Source organism: Tamandua tetradactyla, chromosome X (genome assembly GCF_023851605.1).
Source record: "Tamandua tetradactyla isolate mTamTet1 chromosome X, mTamTet1.pri, whole genome shotgun sequence".
Classification (NCBI taxonomy): Eukaryota; Metazoa; Chordata; class Mammalia; order Pilosa; family Myrmecophagidae; genus Tamandua; species Tamandua tetradactyla.
Window position 1 is genome coordinate 159,413,408 of NC_135353.1, and position 17,130 is coordinate 159,430,537.

At 39.1% G+C, this 17,130-nt stretch overlaps 1 protein-coding gene and 1 pseudogene across 2 annotated transcripts in view; one reads left to right on the forward strand and one right to left on the reverse strand.

Annotated features, from left to right (window-relative positions):
- Positions 1 to 4,078: 4,078 nt before the first annotated feature.
- LOC143672143 (ubiquitin-conjugating enzyme E2 variant 2-like) lies at positions 4,079 to 6,743 on the reverse strand (annotated as a pseudogene).
- Positions 6,744 to 12,418: 5,675 nt separating this feature from the next.
- The window catches only part of ACE2 (angiotensin converting enzyme 2), a 63,120-nt gene continuing 58,408 nt past the window's right edge, over positions 12,419 to 17,130 (forward strand). The window contains exons 1-2 of one of the 2 annotated variants that reach the window (XM_077146348.1): positions 12,419 to 12,591; positions 13,298 to 13,570. In XM_077146348.1, the coding sequence (XP_077002463.1) occupies positions 13,388 to 13,570 (183 nt within the window). In that variant the 5' untranslated portion in view covers positions 12,419 to 12,591; positions 13,298 to 13,387. Of the gene's footprint in view, positions 12,592 to 13,297; positions 13,571 to 17,130 lie in introns of those variants that run through there. The other variant, XM_077146349.1, reaches the window with a different exon arrangement.

Here is a 17,130-nt window from a genome sequence, read left to right on the forward strand (position 1 = left end):
CTAGTTAGTGCCCTAGAATTATTTCTCTCTCTCTCTCTCCTGTTTGTTAAACAAATTAAGTAATTTCTTGTCCATTATGCCCCTCCTCCATCACCTGGTTACTAGTCTATCGACTGCTTAACCACAGCATCTCCATACCTGTTAGAGGTTCTGTGCCCCCAGTGGAGCTCTCCACGGTGCTGGATTGCCAATGCCTAATGCTCTGCAGATGAGTGTCATGGGCCTAATCTGATGCCTTGCCTTGTCATCTCTTGTTTTTGACTATTCAGTAGAAGAATGCTAGGGTTCTACTTAGAAGAATGCTAGGATTGAAATTCTAACTGAGTAATAGATGGAGAATTATTCTTTCCCTCACTGATTCTCCAATTTACCAAGGAGAATGCTACCTTTAGGCATGGATCCAAGTTACAGAAAGGGTCTTTGAAGTGCCCCATGTGTCCAAGCATGATGGGTCTTCCAGTGACATCTAATGGAAGTACTTGGGGATATCTCTGTATATCAAATTCATTTTGAAATTGTATGGAACTTGTGCCTACATACTTCTTCAGCAAATAAATTAATTTGGAATTCTGAGTCAGTTCCCAAATATGATCAAGTTGCCCAATCAGCTGTAATTGACTCTTACTCCACAGACAATTTTTGAGAGACCCAAATGTTGACATAGGAGAAGAAAAAGGTTTTGGATAATACTAACCACCAAATCCAGTAAAACGGCTGAGTAAAATCAAACACTATGAGATTCCTCCAAGTATATTTTCAAGCTTTCAATTTTCACAATTGCTTAATGACCTCATGCTTGTAGAGTTACTAAGGTCTTGCCTGCTTTTATGTAAACAAATGTTGAAACATTGGGAATCATTGAACCCCAAAAGAACATCTTGTAGCATGATGGTATTATCCAGAATCCAAGGCCATATGATCCTGATTCCTTTCTGGATGGAATCCAAATTAATATTACTAAGACATGCCACATTATGACTGGCCCTTCAAAAGATGCAATGCTGTTCCGGACTTTATAGTGTATAATTTCTAGACATGAAACCCATTTCTCAGCCAAAGAAGATCTCTAATGAGATTAAAGACAGGAGAGTCCATCTTAGGAGGGTCTTTGGTGGCAAGAAATGTAGTAATAGGAAAGTTCTTACCCAGCTTAGCTTCCAGTGTTTACATGTTCATGGTGACATTACATCTCCTGCATAGTCAAAAGCCAAGAGATTTTGACTTAAAATATGAGAGACTCTGAGGCCTCAGAAAAGTTCTTATAATTCCAAGTCCATGTATTTAAGTGGGCACAAGATTGGAGAAGACTTTGCCCTTCAATTTTTGGCATCCAGACTGTCTGTCCTTGAGGCTCAGATGTTACGTGCCAGAGGATTTACATTGTGATTTATCCACTCTCATCTCTGTGATCTTGGAGCTGGAGTGAGTTTATAACCTCTCCTACTTTCTTTCACATCTCTAACTTGCTTAGGTGGGAGAAGGGGGGAGAGAGAGAGAGAGAGAGAGAGAGAGAGAGAGAGAGACCACAAAGCTCTGCAATCAGATAAACGTCAATATTCTTGGGAAGTGTGTCAGCCTTCCAGGACAATTTAGAAGACAATTTCAAAACCACAATTTAGTTCCCTCTCTAGTCCTGTAGACCAGAACAAGGTTCCCTCTGAACCCATCCTGGTCTGTTTAGCTCTGATGAGCTCTTATGTCTCTAAACCAGAAAGCTTCCCAAGCTTTGAGGCTTACAATCCTTCCAGGACCACTGTGTTAATAGTCTCTTTTTGGGAAAATATGCATCAGAGAGGGAGACAAACAGAAAAGAAGAGACTTCTATATGTTGAAGAATCATTATTATTCACTGTCATGCCATTCTCTCTTTGCAATAACCATTTTTAATTCTCAAAACTTCATAAATGTTCTTTTTGTGACATGCTAAACTATGCCATAGTCCAATATCTTGAAAACATCCTAATTTATTTCTGGGTTCTCGTCATTATGTTGATCATACACTCTCTTTTGAATCAGCCATCAGTTATGAATGAAATATATTATATAGAAATCTGGGACGACATAGTCATCCCAGTGGGCACAGAAATAGGCCTTTAAATAGTCAGCACAGTCCTGGGTCATATCTGCCAGAGATCCCAAAGTCTTATTTATGCATCCCATTTCCCTCCTGAGGTCCAGACTAAGTAATAATTTCCAGCACACCTGAAGTAAGAAATAAAATCTTCTCCTGTTGGTCTTAGCCAAATAGACATCTTTGGCCAACCATCTTCAGCTGACAATTCACAAATTTATGTCTCCATCCTGGACTTCTCTACCAAACTCCAGATTTGTGTATCCAGCTGCCTTCTCCACATCTTCACTTGGATTTCTAACAGATAACACAAACTCAGCTGAACTCCTTGTCTTCCCTCTGATCCTGTTCAACCTGTAATCTTATTTCTCTGTAACTGATATTGGCTAATTTATTCTGAAGTAAGCACACCCATTCCAGAGCCAAACTTCTTAAAAGGTGTGGTACCTCTGAGAACTCCAAGTAATAATTATCTCATCCTAATCCTTCTAAAACAATTGTCACTATGGGAGCAAATGCATCTACATGGCCACCAGAGTGGCTTTTCAGGTTAGCCAGTAATTTGGACTGTTTGCCCATGTCTGTAGTTACTTGGCCGTCTTATCTTTGCTGAGGTTAATGGTTGACTATGAGCACGATCTTTAAGATATAGTAACTCCCCAAGGAATAGCATGGAATTTTGATGGCACTCTAACCTCTTGAGTTCAGAGCATCTCTAAATTGTGGAACAAATTAGCAATGATAGAATTGCCAGCCCTGTGTTTTGCTGACTAGGTTGGAAGAGTGTGCACATCTTCTGGCTCTTCATCTCTTCCTGATTCCTTCTGCTATTTTAAGGAAACTGTCATTTTGATATCCCTGATTAGAACACCATCCTCTACTCTGGTGCTCTATGAATTCTGATGACCACAGTTATGGGAAAATGAACAAAAATTCATGGCCACAGATAAGACAGTGCAGAGTAGGATTGAAGAATCTGTAATTTCAAAAAGAAAAAAAAAAGATGAATAAATTTAATAACAATTTTAAAATAAAACAAAAATTATTAATGAAATCAACTGGAGGGAGTTCCATTGCTGTCACTTCTCACTTCTTGATACCCACTTACACATCATGAGCTTCGTTGAAATGATAGTTATGACATAAAGATGGTTCATCTTGTAAAATGCCAGTGTCTTCACTTCTCCTGTTGCTTAAAACATTGATTATTGGTACTGAGATATCTGGCTCAGGGGAAAGACTGACTTTTTTTGAGGATACTTTCCACATTTTACTTACATTTTAAGATTAACTTTAATCTCAAAATCACATATCCATACACCTAGTTCCTTTTAGTTAGTTTCACTTAAACTTAAATGCATGGTTTGTTGCATAAAGACCGTAAACAGTCTGTCTGTTACAAGTGACACACAGGGAACGGCTTTTAACAGAAATTCATTGACACCCCCCAACTTTTTTAATTATAAATACAGGCATCAAAACAATTGTGAACATATTTTTGATACTACTAGTAGTCAGCACCCACCATGCTTCAAAATTAGCACAATTTGCAACAATATTCATTGTACCTGCCACTTTAAACCATTTAAACTGCAGCTCTTTCACTAAGCAAGTGGATAAAGCATGCCACTTATGTTTTTCCTTCTTAAAATTAGTTTTCAGACACATATATCCTTCCACAGCAATCTAATACTTCTTGTCATGCTTTCGTCTTGCAAACCTGAATTCTCCTTTGAGTACTCTAGGTTTATGCTTAAATTAGAGTGCCTTGATATGAGAAAAAAAGAATTGTGCTACATTTTTCTTCCTGTTACTTGAAAACGTAATTGGTGTATATATATTAAATGTAAGTACAATAATATATGTATATTTAAAAATGTCTGGGTCGTGTTTACCAACTGGAATTCTTTTACTTAATGTGTGGGTATTCTGCATTGTGATACTTAATTAAGACATTAACATGGGTCGAAGGTTGTTGATTTAAAACAAGTTTGAGATCCACTAAAATTAATTGCTGTATTTTTGTCTTCCTGGTGGCTGTGGAAGCTTCATATTTTCTTTGGACATCATTAGACGTCTTAGTTCTTGAAGTACAACTTTGAAGTACATCTTTAATGCTATACGAATTTTGCCATTTTGCTAACACTGATATGCTCCGTGCATCCACCATTCCACTGGAATTATTTATTCCATTCATATTAATTTAGTAAGTAACTTATGTACAAATCTAACTGACGGAGGAACTTCTGAGTATTTAGGTCCACATTCTACGTTCAGGCTATATATTCTGTTTTCATAATTTGTCTTTTCTCCTGTATGGCTGAAATGTTCTCCACTCCCATCACCACCTTCTGAGCTTCTACCAGTTAGTCCTGTAAGGATCATTCCAAAGGCAACTTCCTCCACTGTTCAGCCTTCCTAAATTACTCTCACCTTGGCAGCCCAATAATCATGCCTTGTCCACCTTGTAAGTGTCATATCTTCATCATCTTCCAGGCCCCAGCCAACATTTCCATCATCTACTCCTTTGTGTTCTTCTTTAAGTTTTTCCAAGAAGCGAAAATTGCAAGGAACTTTAACTCCACATGCAGCAAAGGCAGTCCTCAGGTGCAAATTTATAGCTGTAAATATCTAATCTGATGCAAGAAGATATAGAAAATCTCAACAGACCTGTGGAGACCACCATTTTCTCCTGCGGCTCCGAAAGACTGACTCTTGCCTTTGCTATTTATTAATTAATAGCATGATGTTGGAAGAAGCAACTTGATAGAACTAGACTTCGTTTTCTTCATCTGCAAAAAAAATGGTAACAATATCTCTCCTATAGTATCATTTGGTGGATTCCAGCATATTAACTTTAGCCATAGATTGCAAATCATATCTTGTTGCAAAAAAAATTTCCCCACCTTTTTTTCATATTTTTTATATTAATCTCTATCCATCACTTCCTGTGGATGAGCAGATAAAATATGCCTCATTAAAAAATGAATTATGTCACATACAGGCTAGACAACTGAGCTACCCTCCTCCTCCTTGCTACAAAGTAGTATTCATTCAATAAATATATATTGGGTGCCTATTATGTGCCAGGTGCTTTTCTAAACAGCTAGGAATATGGCAGTGAACAAAACAGAGGAAATCCTTTGCCCTCTTGGAGCTTACATTCAAGTGGACAAACAGTAAGTAGCATATGTTGTTATCAGTATAGTGTAGCAGGTGGTGACAAGTGCCATGGAGGAAAATAAAGTATGGAAATCTACTTAATAGTGTCAATATATATATATACATATGGTAGTGGTGTTTCAGTTTTCATAGGGTGACCAGGTAGCTTGAGTTCCACTCCTCGGCTCATTAAAAAAAGAGAATCATAATGTTCTTAAAATTCTGATTTGTCAAATAGGCTGAAGGCAAAAGCAGTGTTTAGTAAAAGTGAGAGGTTATGGCCTTGATCAAGAATCTGGGATCAGCCCAGGAGTTAGTACAATTTGCTTTATCTGATCATTAGCTCCCTATGAAGTCTTCTCTTCCAACTTGGTGAAAGAGACCCTGAGTGAATGGGGAGCTTGGGGTTGGAGTGAGTAACTTGTTTTGGCCAAATCCCACTGATGGCCCAGACCAGGCAAATACCTGAGAAGATGAGGAGGGAGGGGTACAATAAGGTCTTCAAGATGAGCCTGCTAGACCTTAAGAAGCAACTACTTCTTTTGAACTTTTCCCATTGGATCAAAAAACATAACTTTCTACTTAATTCAGAGACTAAGGTGGAGGCTAATAAGGATGAAGGATGAATAAGAATGAAGCCTTATTCTAAGACGTTTAAAGTCAATTAGGAAGCACTGACCAATCTATAAAAGTGTTTAGCCACCCTCAGAGTCTAGCTTGAGAAGCAGGAACTAGTTTCCAAAGGGGTCTTCTTTGCTCTGAATGCCCACCAGTTTTGTGGCCTTGAACTGGATGGGGTCTAAACCACTTGACTTTGATTCTCTCTCATTTCAGCCACCTACCCTGAATATGCACTTTTTCTCATCTCAACCACTCTGTGCTCTAATATTTGCCCACTTTGCCATAAACCACTGAAGGAGAGTGATGCTGTGGCCATGTTCCTGAAACTCCCTTTTAGCAGCTTCCTTTTCAGTTCACAGATGGCTCCTCCAGAAGGAGTGACTTCTAGTAAACTTTTTCCTTATTTGTCCATTCCATTTCCCTCTTGAAGTTTAGACTAAGTAATATTTTCCAGTGCACTCGACTCTCGAAGAAGTAAGATGTTTTCCTATTGGCTGTAGCCATAAAGAAATATTTGACTATGCAGCTGTCTGTCCAGCTGCCTTCTCGATATCTTCCCTTGGATTTCAAACAATATCACAAACTCAAATAAATTCCTAGCCTTCCTTCCAAACTTGTTATACCTGCATCTCCCCAATCTAAATGGATGCCAGTCTGTACTTCTGGTTGTTCAGGCCAAAAATTTTGGAGTGATCCTTGACTCTTCTTTTTATTTCATACCCTATATCCAATCCTCCAGTAAATCCTGTTGGTTTTACTTTCAAAATATATTCAGAATCCAACTATCTCTCACCAACTCTACCACCATCACATCTCCCCTGGTTATTGCAATGGTCTCCTCACAGGCCTCCCTGTCTTTAGCCTTACCTCCGTGTAGTCTATTTTCCATATTCTTCATACAGCAGCCAGGGTGATTCTTTCAAAATAAAAGTGAGATCATGTTACTCCTTTGCTCAAACTCTATCATGGCTCCCCATTTAATTTAGGATAAAGTCTCAAGGTTTTACAATGGCTTTTAAGGCCCTAGACATAAATGTATACTAGTGGCTCCCCTGCTCTAGTACTTACCTAATATTCCCTACAGTCTGGATGTGGAAATAAATTAGGGTTACTGTGGCAAGAACTACATTATCATGATTTCACGCCAGTCAGTATATCAGTATAATCTGCCTAGAACCCATGGTTTATCCTCACAAATTTTGACTGTGTTGAATATCTTTATCAATTCGGTTAATGAAGATTATCTTTGCACTTTCTGTAGGAAAAAGGGACTGCTATGCATCTAGAAATGTAAATAAGAAAGAGCTTTAGCTTTTCATTTGAACTAAAAAGTCAACTTTTCTGGAAAGCACTTATAAATCCACTTTGTATGCTCAAAACCAATCATGCTAAATGCAAATAATTTTTTGTGGGCCATATAAGCAGTTTAAATTTCCCTATTCTACATATTCCTGATTCCCTGCCTTTTTCTTATCAGAAAGAACTTGTTCTTGCCCATCACCTTTAAGATGAAACATTGCACAAAATATCCTTTCTGCGCTGAGGTTTACCGAAGTTGTCATCTCAACTTGGGGAAACGGAGGAAGTTTTTGCTATAGCTATTTGGAAACCTCATTGTTTATGACTCAGTTGGACTTACATTGAAAGTTGAGCAATAAGGGAAACGTGTCTCAAAGTCTACGCACTTTGCTCAAGAGGAATGAAGACCCACCCTCAGGTCTGAGCCTATGAAGAAGGAGTTTTCTGATTAAATTCCACGGTTATCTGGTTTCCTTTTAGGTTTTAGCAGACAACTGATCCTTAACAGGGAGAGGATTAGTGGTGGGCGGGGCTACTAAAAGTCAATCCACGAAGTAGCAGTGAGCTCAGAACCTGCCAAGGCAGCAGAATTAATAGCAATAAGGCTGTTTGGAACCATTTAATAGAAAGCCCTGAGGACATTGCCATGTTTTAGCTTAGCCCGGAAACAATGTTCAAGTTGAGGACTCTGAGTCAGCTGGAAAAAATAAAAGATATAAAATAATGTCCAGGCAACATCCTGAATAGTAATGAATATATTTTAGTAAGAGTTCTACCTAAAATGGTTAAAAGATGTGAAACCTGTACAATCAAAGCAGTAAACTTTAGTTTTTGCTTATGTGGCCTACTTATTAGGTAAATATGAGAGATGGATGAGGACTTAATAGACCTTTTTGTGGTTAGCGGATGACCGACCCCATGATTCCGTGGAGAGAAGATGTCTCTTAAACAACCTGGAATCCAAATCCAGCTCCACTACCTTCTAATGGTGGGAATATGGGCCAGTCATGGGACCTCCTGAAAGCTCAGTTTCCTTAATTATAAAATGGATCTCATAATTCCTATCTGTCAAAGTTGTGACAAGTTTATGTACAGAGCCTGGTGCCAACCAGGTGCAATCAACAAAGACATCATCAGTTACATTCATGACTTTCCAGTTCCCCCTCAAGATTGCAATAATAGACTCAAGTTCTCTACTTTGCTCCGGTGGGAGGTTTTATACCAGGCCCTCATGTAATCGGGTGAGCAAATTACCTGCAGACTCCCCTGGTTGACTCGCTTTCCTTTTGCAAATGGCTTTCCTCAATCCATTGGTGAGTGTTCATATCTTACAATTTCAGTACAGGCTGGCAAACTTCTACAATGCAGGACCTACAGTTCAAATGGATCTTTGAATCCAACTCCCCGCCAATCTATGCTGCAATGTCCTTGAAAGATGATCTTGCAGATAATTTGCTTAAACATTCTAGCAAAGGAAGTTCTCTAATGATTACACAGCTCCTCTCATTTTGTGTGTGATTTTTATTACTAGGTTGATGGCATTGTTCTTTCTGTTCTCATGTATTAATTCATATAATATTCAAAGCATCCCTATGAGATGGGTATACTATTACAACTTTCAAAGTAGGGAAATTAGGTGCAGAAAGGATATTACCTGCCTAAAGTCACACAGCTAATGAGTGGCAAAGCAAATCCATTGTGCTACGTCAGTCTTCTTCTAAATGACAGTCCCACATTGGAGGAGAACTGCCCACCCTAAATCTTCTCTTCCATGTCAAAACTGTCCTTCAAATTATATCATCTAAAAGATTTACCCTTTCTTTAGGCAGTCGAGTTGCCGGCTCATATTAGGCTTTTATTTAACTACCTTGATGGTAGCTTCCTAACTGGTCTCCCTGATTCCACCCTGTTCTCTAAGCAGCAACTAGAGTGATTGTTAAAACTTTTATTTGATCACTTCTCTCCTTGAAGCCCTCTGATGTCTTCCCATTGGAAGTAAAAGCCAAAGTCTTACAATAGTCTCTAAGGCTCTCCTGATTTGCTCCCTATCTTCTTCTCAGACTTAACTTTCTGCCACTTCTCCCCTGCACATTGGGCTCCAGCCACAGACGACTCTGATGATCTTGAGACTTACCTACACCTTTGCACTTGCTGTTTCTTCTGCCTGAAACAGTCTTCCCCCCAGATAGCCACACATTTTCACCCCTTCCTTCAAGTCTCTGCTCCAATGTCACCTTCTCAGGAGGCCCTTCTTATAAAAATCTTTATCCCCATGCCATCATTCTCTGTGCTGGTTTGAAAGGAAGTGTATGTCCCCTAAGAAAAGCCATGTTTTAATATAAATCTCATTTCTTAAAGGTAGAATAATCCCTATTCAATACTGTATATTTGAAACTGTAATGCGATCATCTCCCTGGTTGATGTGATTTAGTTAAGAGTGGTTGTTAAACTGGATTAGGGGATGACATGTCTCCACCCATTTGAGTGGGTCTTGATTAGTTTCTGAAGTCCTATAAAAGAGGAAACATTTTGGAGATTCAGAGAGACTCAGAGAGAGCAGAGAATGCTGCAGCACCATGAAGCAGAGAGCCCACCAGCCAGCGACCTTTGGAGATGAGGAAGGAAAACGCCTCCCGGGGAGCTTCATGAAACAGGAAGCCAGGAGACCAAGCTAGCAGATGACACCGTATTCGCCATGTGCCTGTCCAGCCGAGAGAGAAGCCCTGACTGTGTTCGCCATGTGCCTTCTCACTTGAGAGAGAAACCCTGAACTTCATCGGCCTTCTTGAACCAAGGTATCTTTCCCTGGATGCCTTTGATTAGACATTTCTATAGACTTGTTTTAATTGGGACATTTTCTCAGCCTTAGAACTGTAAACGAGCAACTTATTAAATTCCCCTTTTGAAAAGCCATTCCATTTCTGGTATATTGCATTCTGGCAGCTAGCAAACTAGAACATTCTCTAACCCCTTACCATCCTATTATGTCTTAGCCTTGATCACAAGATATTTGTTTCTCCCTCTTACCCCCACCTCATAGAATATGATGTCCACAGATACTTTTCCTGTCTTATTCATGAATGTATGTCCAATATCTAGAGTAGTGCCCGCCATGTAATAGATACTCAATAAATAATTGTTGGGTATTTATTGACTCGAGAGTCTCTGTTGTTTTGCATGTGAACCTTTATTTACCAAAGCTCTGCCTAATCTTGTACCGCATGGTTGTTTCAGGGGCATTTGGATTTAGTCATAGAACTTTACATTTTGTTAAATTCCTTATCAAAATGGAAGATAGACCATGTCTTTGGATTTTTCTACTATTCCAGTCTCTTATCCAAAAGGAAATGAGGTAAGCAGCACCTGGCTTGTTCCTAGTGAATCCCTAATGGAACAGATATATATTTTCCAAGTGCAAGGCACAACCTAAAAAAGTATATTTTATAGTTCTGTCAGGTGTCAGATCAGTGGCAAGATCAAAGTCTCTACACTACAGTTTATGAAATCCACCCACCCCTGACCCTTTTGAAAATGAGAAACACTTTCCTACATCCCTATCTTCTCATTTTTTCTAGTTCTCCATTCTTTTTCAAAGGGTTCCTTTGTGCCAGTTGACTTTCTAGGTCCCATCCCCTTGGTCTCTAGTGTATTCTTTCCATTCTCAGAGTGGACCCTGAGAGAATACTTCCAAGTAACCATCAGAACATCAGCATCTTCTGGGTCAAGAGTGAACAAAAGTTACAACAATTCAGCCAGTGTTGTAATTGGCCATTGTGAGCTAATTTTTCCCATGCTATTACTGTACACAATTCTCCTGCTTCTTTTGCTTTTCAAGGTTTCTTGGCTTCCAGTATTTTCCTGCCTCGTTACCTCAGGTTCCTTGTCCAACAGCTTTTAGCTTTCAGATTTCATATCTTGCTTCGTCCATTTCAATTTGATCACATTAATCTCATTTTCTGCCTCACCAAATTGAATTTGGACTACTACCATTTTTTGTTTGTTTCTTTGTTTCTAAACTCAAGAACTTCATTCAGGAAGTTACCTGAGTTGAGTGTTGTTTCACTTTTTCATAAAGCAACATTCCAAATCTTTGCTCAGAGACTCCTCTGCACTGTGACCCTCTCTTTTTTAATTATTTATTTTTTATTGATATGTATTGTATATTCACATACCATGTAATCATTCAAAGTGTGCAACCAATAGTTCACAACATCTTCATATAGCTGTGCATTTATCATCACAATAGACTTTTTTTCCTTTTTTTTGAAAAATACCATATACAAAACAGCAATAAATTTCAGAGCACGTCGCAACAATGAACTGTAGAGCAGATTTCAGAGTTTGATATGGGTTACAATTCCACAATTTTAGGTTTTTACTTCTAGCTCCTCTAAGATACTGGAGACTAAAAGAAGTATCAATATAATGATTCAGTAATCATACTTATCTGTTAAACTCTACCTTCTCTGTATAACTCCACCATCAACTTTGCTCTTTCTCCCACCCTTTAGCATGGCCCTTTCTTTTGTCTGCCTTCTCTTCTAGTGTGGGTGAGAAGTCATCAACTCGGGGAGGAGCCTAACTGAAGAGCATCTTTGTGCACTGATTGTTCCCTCATCTTTCTTTTTCCATTCTCTGTCATTATAACTTAAAGTTGCCAATTAATTTTTCTCTTAAAAGGATACTGTGTTTTGAGTCCTGCCAAGGATAGTGATAGGCCATGTGTCTTTGATGTGGTGGGACCCAATCCATCATCTTCACTTAAGGTAAGACTCCCTCTGCTGCTCGTTAAGCCTCCACTCTTGCTATTAGACTGTTGGGTACAGCTTAGTTAAGTGCCTGGATTCCAGAATCCGACTGCATGGATTCATGTTTCAGCTCCATTACTTACTAGCTAAGTGAGGTTTGGCAATTTATTTAAGCTCCTTTAGCCTAAGCTTCATAATCTCCAAGATGGTGAGAATACTCTTTACCTCTAGGTTTGTTGTGATGCTTACATGAGATAATACACTGTACTGCACTGTGAACAGTGTTGCTTTTAATTATTTGTTCCTGTTCCACAGTAATATATACAACTTCAGAGTGCGGGGAAGTAGTGGCAGCTTTTTAAATTAACACTCGGTTACTGTCATTTTCCCTGAACCTGGAAGACCTGTTTTTCTGGGTGAAGGTTTCACAATCGCAGTCCAGCAGGCCCATGAACCAGGCCATTTAAAGTGGCTCCTCATTTTTATCTATGAGATTCATGGCTGCATCCTGGGGATGAGGCCACTGAGCCAGCTCCTGAGGCTCGGCAAGATAGCCACTGAGGTCTCTTGGAATCCCATGTTGCCATGATATCATGGCTGTGGATGACCAGAACTTGACATGGACACTTTGGATTTTATACCATGCGGTAGCATTCTCACTTCCTTGTGACCTCAATGAGGTTTGAACAGGTAAGTCAGAGGAAAGGAGGCACACGATGAAGTCAGTCCTAGAATCAGTCTTTAACATGGTCATCTGAGAAATAGTAAAGCGATTTTTAAAAGTTTTCCAAACCCAGACCAGGGGCGTTAACCTGGGGAGTGGAGGGTAGTCCTTGACTGAAAAAAAAAAATGACCATGGAAGTCAAAGTGATTAGAATAAAAAATACTGAATTCCATGAAGACAAGAGCAGGAGCAGAATCATGTTTTTTTTTTTTTCTGTTTGTTTTTTTTTAGGAAGGGGAAGTGCACCCAAGTGGAGGGTTTCTGAGAATATGAGCTTGAAATAAGAGAAAGGGAGATCAGTGTTAGTGGAATTGTCTGAAAAATATATTAGCACCAACATTACCCCCGTGGTCCTGTAAAATTATATCACCTTGGGTGTATCTTTAACAGCTTTTTAGGAACATATTAACCAAATGTAAAATTTTTTTATTTGGCCATAAAATGCTAGGAGAGCTATGGTCTCTAGGATAAATGAATAACATTTGCTTATTTGATTTCCTTTAAAAAAAATCATTCTAAAATCTGTTTATGTATCCGTCCATTCCAGGATGAACTTTTTTTGAGGTCAGCAGATTGTTTACTGTTTTTTTTCCATTTTTTTTTCTTTTCTTCTTTTTTTTTTTTTTTTTTTTTTTTTTTTTTGGCCTTCCCTGCTCAACGCCCAACCCAAGTTCAAAGGCTGATGAGAGAGAAAAACTCGTGAGGAGATTTTACCCTCGGGAAACTTGTTCAGTGGATGGGACCTTGGCACACAGGGAAAGATGTCAGGCTCTTCCTGGCTCCTTCTCAGCCTCATTGCTGTAACTGCTGCTCAGTCCACCGAGGACCAGGCCAAGACATTTTTGGAGAAATTTAACCAAGAAGCCGAAGACTTGTCTTATCAAAGTTCACTTGCTTCTTGGGACTTTAACACCAACGTTACAGAAGAGAATGAGCGAAAGATGGTGAGTTCTCATGGCTACATGGGGGGTATTTGTTGCTTCTTAAAGATTAGATTACTACCCATAAAACTGAAAAAGGAAATCAAATAAATGCTCTTGGCTGTGAGATTGGACGTTTGCCTCTATATGTCTGATTCTGGAGTCCCAGATGACTACACTTAATTGACTTTTGGGTTCATTTGGAAAATTTTTACAAAATGATTCACTGGTCCAGTCCAGATTCTTGGAAACCAGTGAACGTGTTTTATAAAGTTCGCCACCATAATTCTCACCATGGTCAAGGTTTCAAAACATTTCATGGAAATACCATCAATTATTGAGTTAATAATTTCCCCAAGGCTACAGTAGCAACAGGAATATCTAAAGAATGTACAAATGATGCATTAACTGAAAAATGCAACTGGAAGCTTAGTGAAAGAGCTGCTAGTAAATAAGCTAATGATGGGACGGGTGAGGCTGCACTTGGGAATTCCTTCCATCATTGTCATAGAGCTCTAGGGGACTTCCAAAGATCACAGAGTCCATTCAGAGCCCTCCAAAACAGACTATAATGAAACCATTTCTTAAAAATCTCAATATGCCCTGGGAAAGTAAGATGGCTTTATTTGATAAAAGTACAAGGATTTAGGAATTTGTTCTCTCAGACCGAGGTGGTATCCTTACGCATTTAAGTAATGGAAAATTGAACAACGTTATTTAAGAAACGATTTTTATCAAAATATGGTTCAGGAGTGCATGAGGGTGGTTCAGTGGTAGAATACTCGCCTTTCATGCACGAGACCCAGGTTTGATTCCTGGACCATTCACCCAAAAAAAAGAAAATATGGTTCAGAAGCTTAATTTTCCAAACCATTAGTGGGTTGCATATTGACACTGAATTACTATCATTCATTGGACAGAGCAAATCGGAGACCTACTACTTCCTCTGAAATCTGCAAGAGAATTTCTTCTTTTTATAAAGCTCAGAGAAATGCAGAAGATGTGGACAACCCAGAGTTGTTATAGGGAAGTTTTTTTCTTATTCCATGTTTTGGTCTTACTTTTCTTCACCTCTTTGGGATGCTCTTCCTCAGTTCTCATTTGATCTTAATTGCACATGACTACAGTTATTTTCCTTCCTAGCTGAATGGTCCCATGGGTGGTGGAGAAAGAGTACTAGTGTTGTGCCCAGGAGTTCTGGGGCCAGCCTGCCTAGATTCAAATCCTGGCACCACCACTTTCCAGCTCTGTGAATCTGAGCTAGTTAATTAACCACACTCTTGTCTATGAAAAAAGGAGCCAATACTCATATCTGACTCATAGGGCCACTGTGAAGACTGAATTAGTGCACAAAGCTGCCAAAACAGTGCTTGATGCCGGGAAAACAGTAAGACATCACTGCTGTTAGTGTGAGAGGGGGTCACGACTGCTGAGGATGCATGTAACAGTTCTGTTGAGCTCCTAGAGGCCGAGAAGACATACTATGGAACGAGATCTGATGATGTTTGCCAAAACCATCTTCACGCCAAGAATGGAAGGGCATAAATCTCGCAGGGCAGCTAAACTGCACGAAAGTATGGGTACTTTAAATGAAAAATAAAAATATTTGAATGCAAGAAGCAAGCAGGGAAGCCGATCCCTTCTTTCTCAAGCAGTGGTGAAGGGCCCATTAGTGCACTTAAGTGCCCCTGCATCGGTTTACCTGGGGAGGGAGACAGAGGAAGGAGGTAGCTCTTCCTTTTGTTCTCTGGTCATATGTATTGAGAGCCCCTGATGCACTGGGTCCTGTGGGGGGTATTTCATTTTGGGTTCAGATCTTGGTTCTGACCCGTACAAGCTGAAAGATCTTACCTTCTTTGAATCCCAGTGTCATCTGTAAAATGAAGATGATCAAAATAATAATAGTAGAGTATATACTCTACAGGATTATTGAGGGGATTTATATATATATAATGTATATATACATATATGTATGCATATGATATGTATATATTATATAATATATATGCTGAAAGTTGAAATTGTGCCTGGCACATAGCCATCACTACGTCAATGTTGGCTGATGTTATTATTCAGGGATCTTGTATTCTGGAAAGCCCTCAGTGTTTCTGTGCTATCTCCAATGGACAGTTCTAAAATAAGGATTTACCTGAAAACAGTCAGAGCTGGGGTAACTGGAAGTCTCCCACCTCTGGAGGCCATTCTGAGATTCACAGAATGGGTACTGAGGGACAATGAACTAGAGGGCAAGGTGGTTCCCAGAAGCAGCCATAGGTTCTTTCCTTTACCTGCTCCTTGGCCTGCAGGCAGTAGAGAACCCAGGAGCAAAAATGGAGAAATATCGATTTCTATCTGATTATCTTGATAGAAAACCTTTCCTGCACAAAGGGGAGGATTTGTTCCAATAAACTTATGCACTACTGACTTTGCCCTATGTTTCATCACAAACGGGCATCTGTTCTTCTAAGACATGACCTGACTCACTACATTAAAAACAGTGTGGATTTATTTTAGTGAGACTCTCTGATGATCTAGTTTATCTTTCAGGTTATCTATAAACGAACCTCTTGGATAGAGAAAATAAGTTGTTCTGTAATCCCCAGTCTTTAACATTTGCTGAACAATAACCTACTCTTGGCTGAAAATAACTAAAATATTTGAAACTATTACTAATATTTTAAGCCCATTTCATGGTTTTCATCTTGGCTTCATGATATTTACAAAGAAGTTTTGCAAATTCTGAAAAAAAAGCTCAAATAAAATAAATATTTATAGCATATCATCAAGCAGTTTGGGGAAGATCATTAATACATAGAAAAGTGTTTGTAATGAATGATTCAAACTATAACCAAAGCATAATTTTGCCACCAAGAGTGATGACATATAGTAAGATTACATAAGTTGGAACTGGTCTAGAAAATCCAGGTTGTCTATATTTTGGCCGTTCCTGTGAGCTCATTTAGCAGATACCCCATTCCAAGAGGAGGTTTGGAATGAACTTGAACATTTGGGTCTTGTTATTTGCACCTCTGGCATTGCCATGCAAACATGCCTGGGCTAGCCGAAGAATGAGAGTATTAGTGTAGCAATAGATAACTGACACAGGAAGGGAAATTTTGGCTCTGTGACGTGTATATGTTCATATCCTATGAGGGTGACATTATTGAGGACAATCTGCTACCCTCAACTTGTCCCTTGATGTAACTTCAGAGTTAGAATACTGAACTTTTCAGCGTATAGACCAGACCTTGTATGTCTAGTCTTATATGAAGTTGTGAGGCTCTACCTTTAAATAATAGAGAGCATCTAAGTTCAATCAGTGTAGTGGCTTAAAAGCTGCCTTCCTAAGGAGTGTGGAGTGACCCATCTGATAGAAAGAAAGCTGGGTGTAAAACAGGGTTCCAAATAGTTCAGAAATCCAGTGAAAATTAATTACCAAAATTTTGTCATGTGCTACACAATTCTCATTCATGAGAATACCATTCTCATTTTGAGATCAAATATTTACTAATTAAATTTAATTATCTTCTCAGTAAAATGATTCCCTCCCCCATCCTCCTTTTTTTTTTTTGCCCAGCACCTGC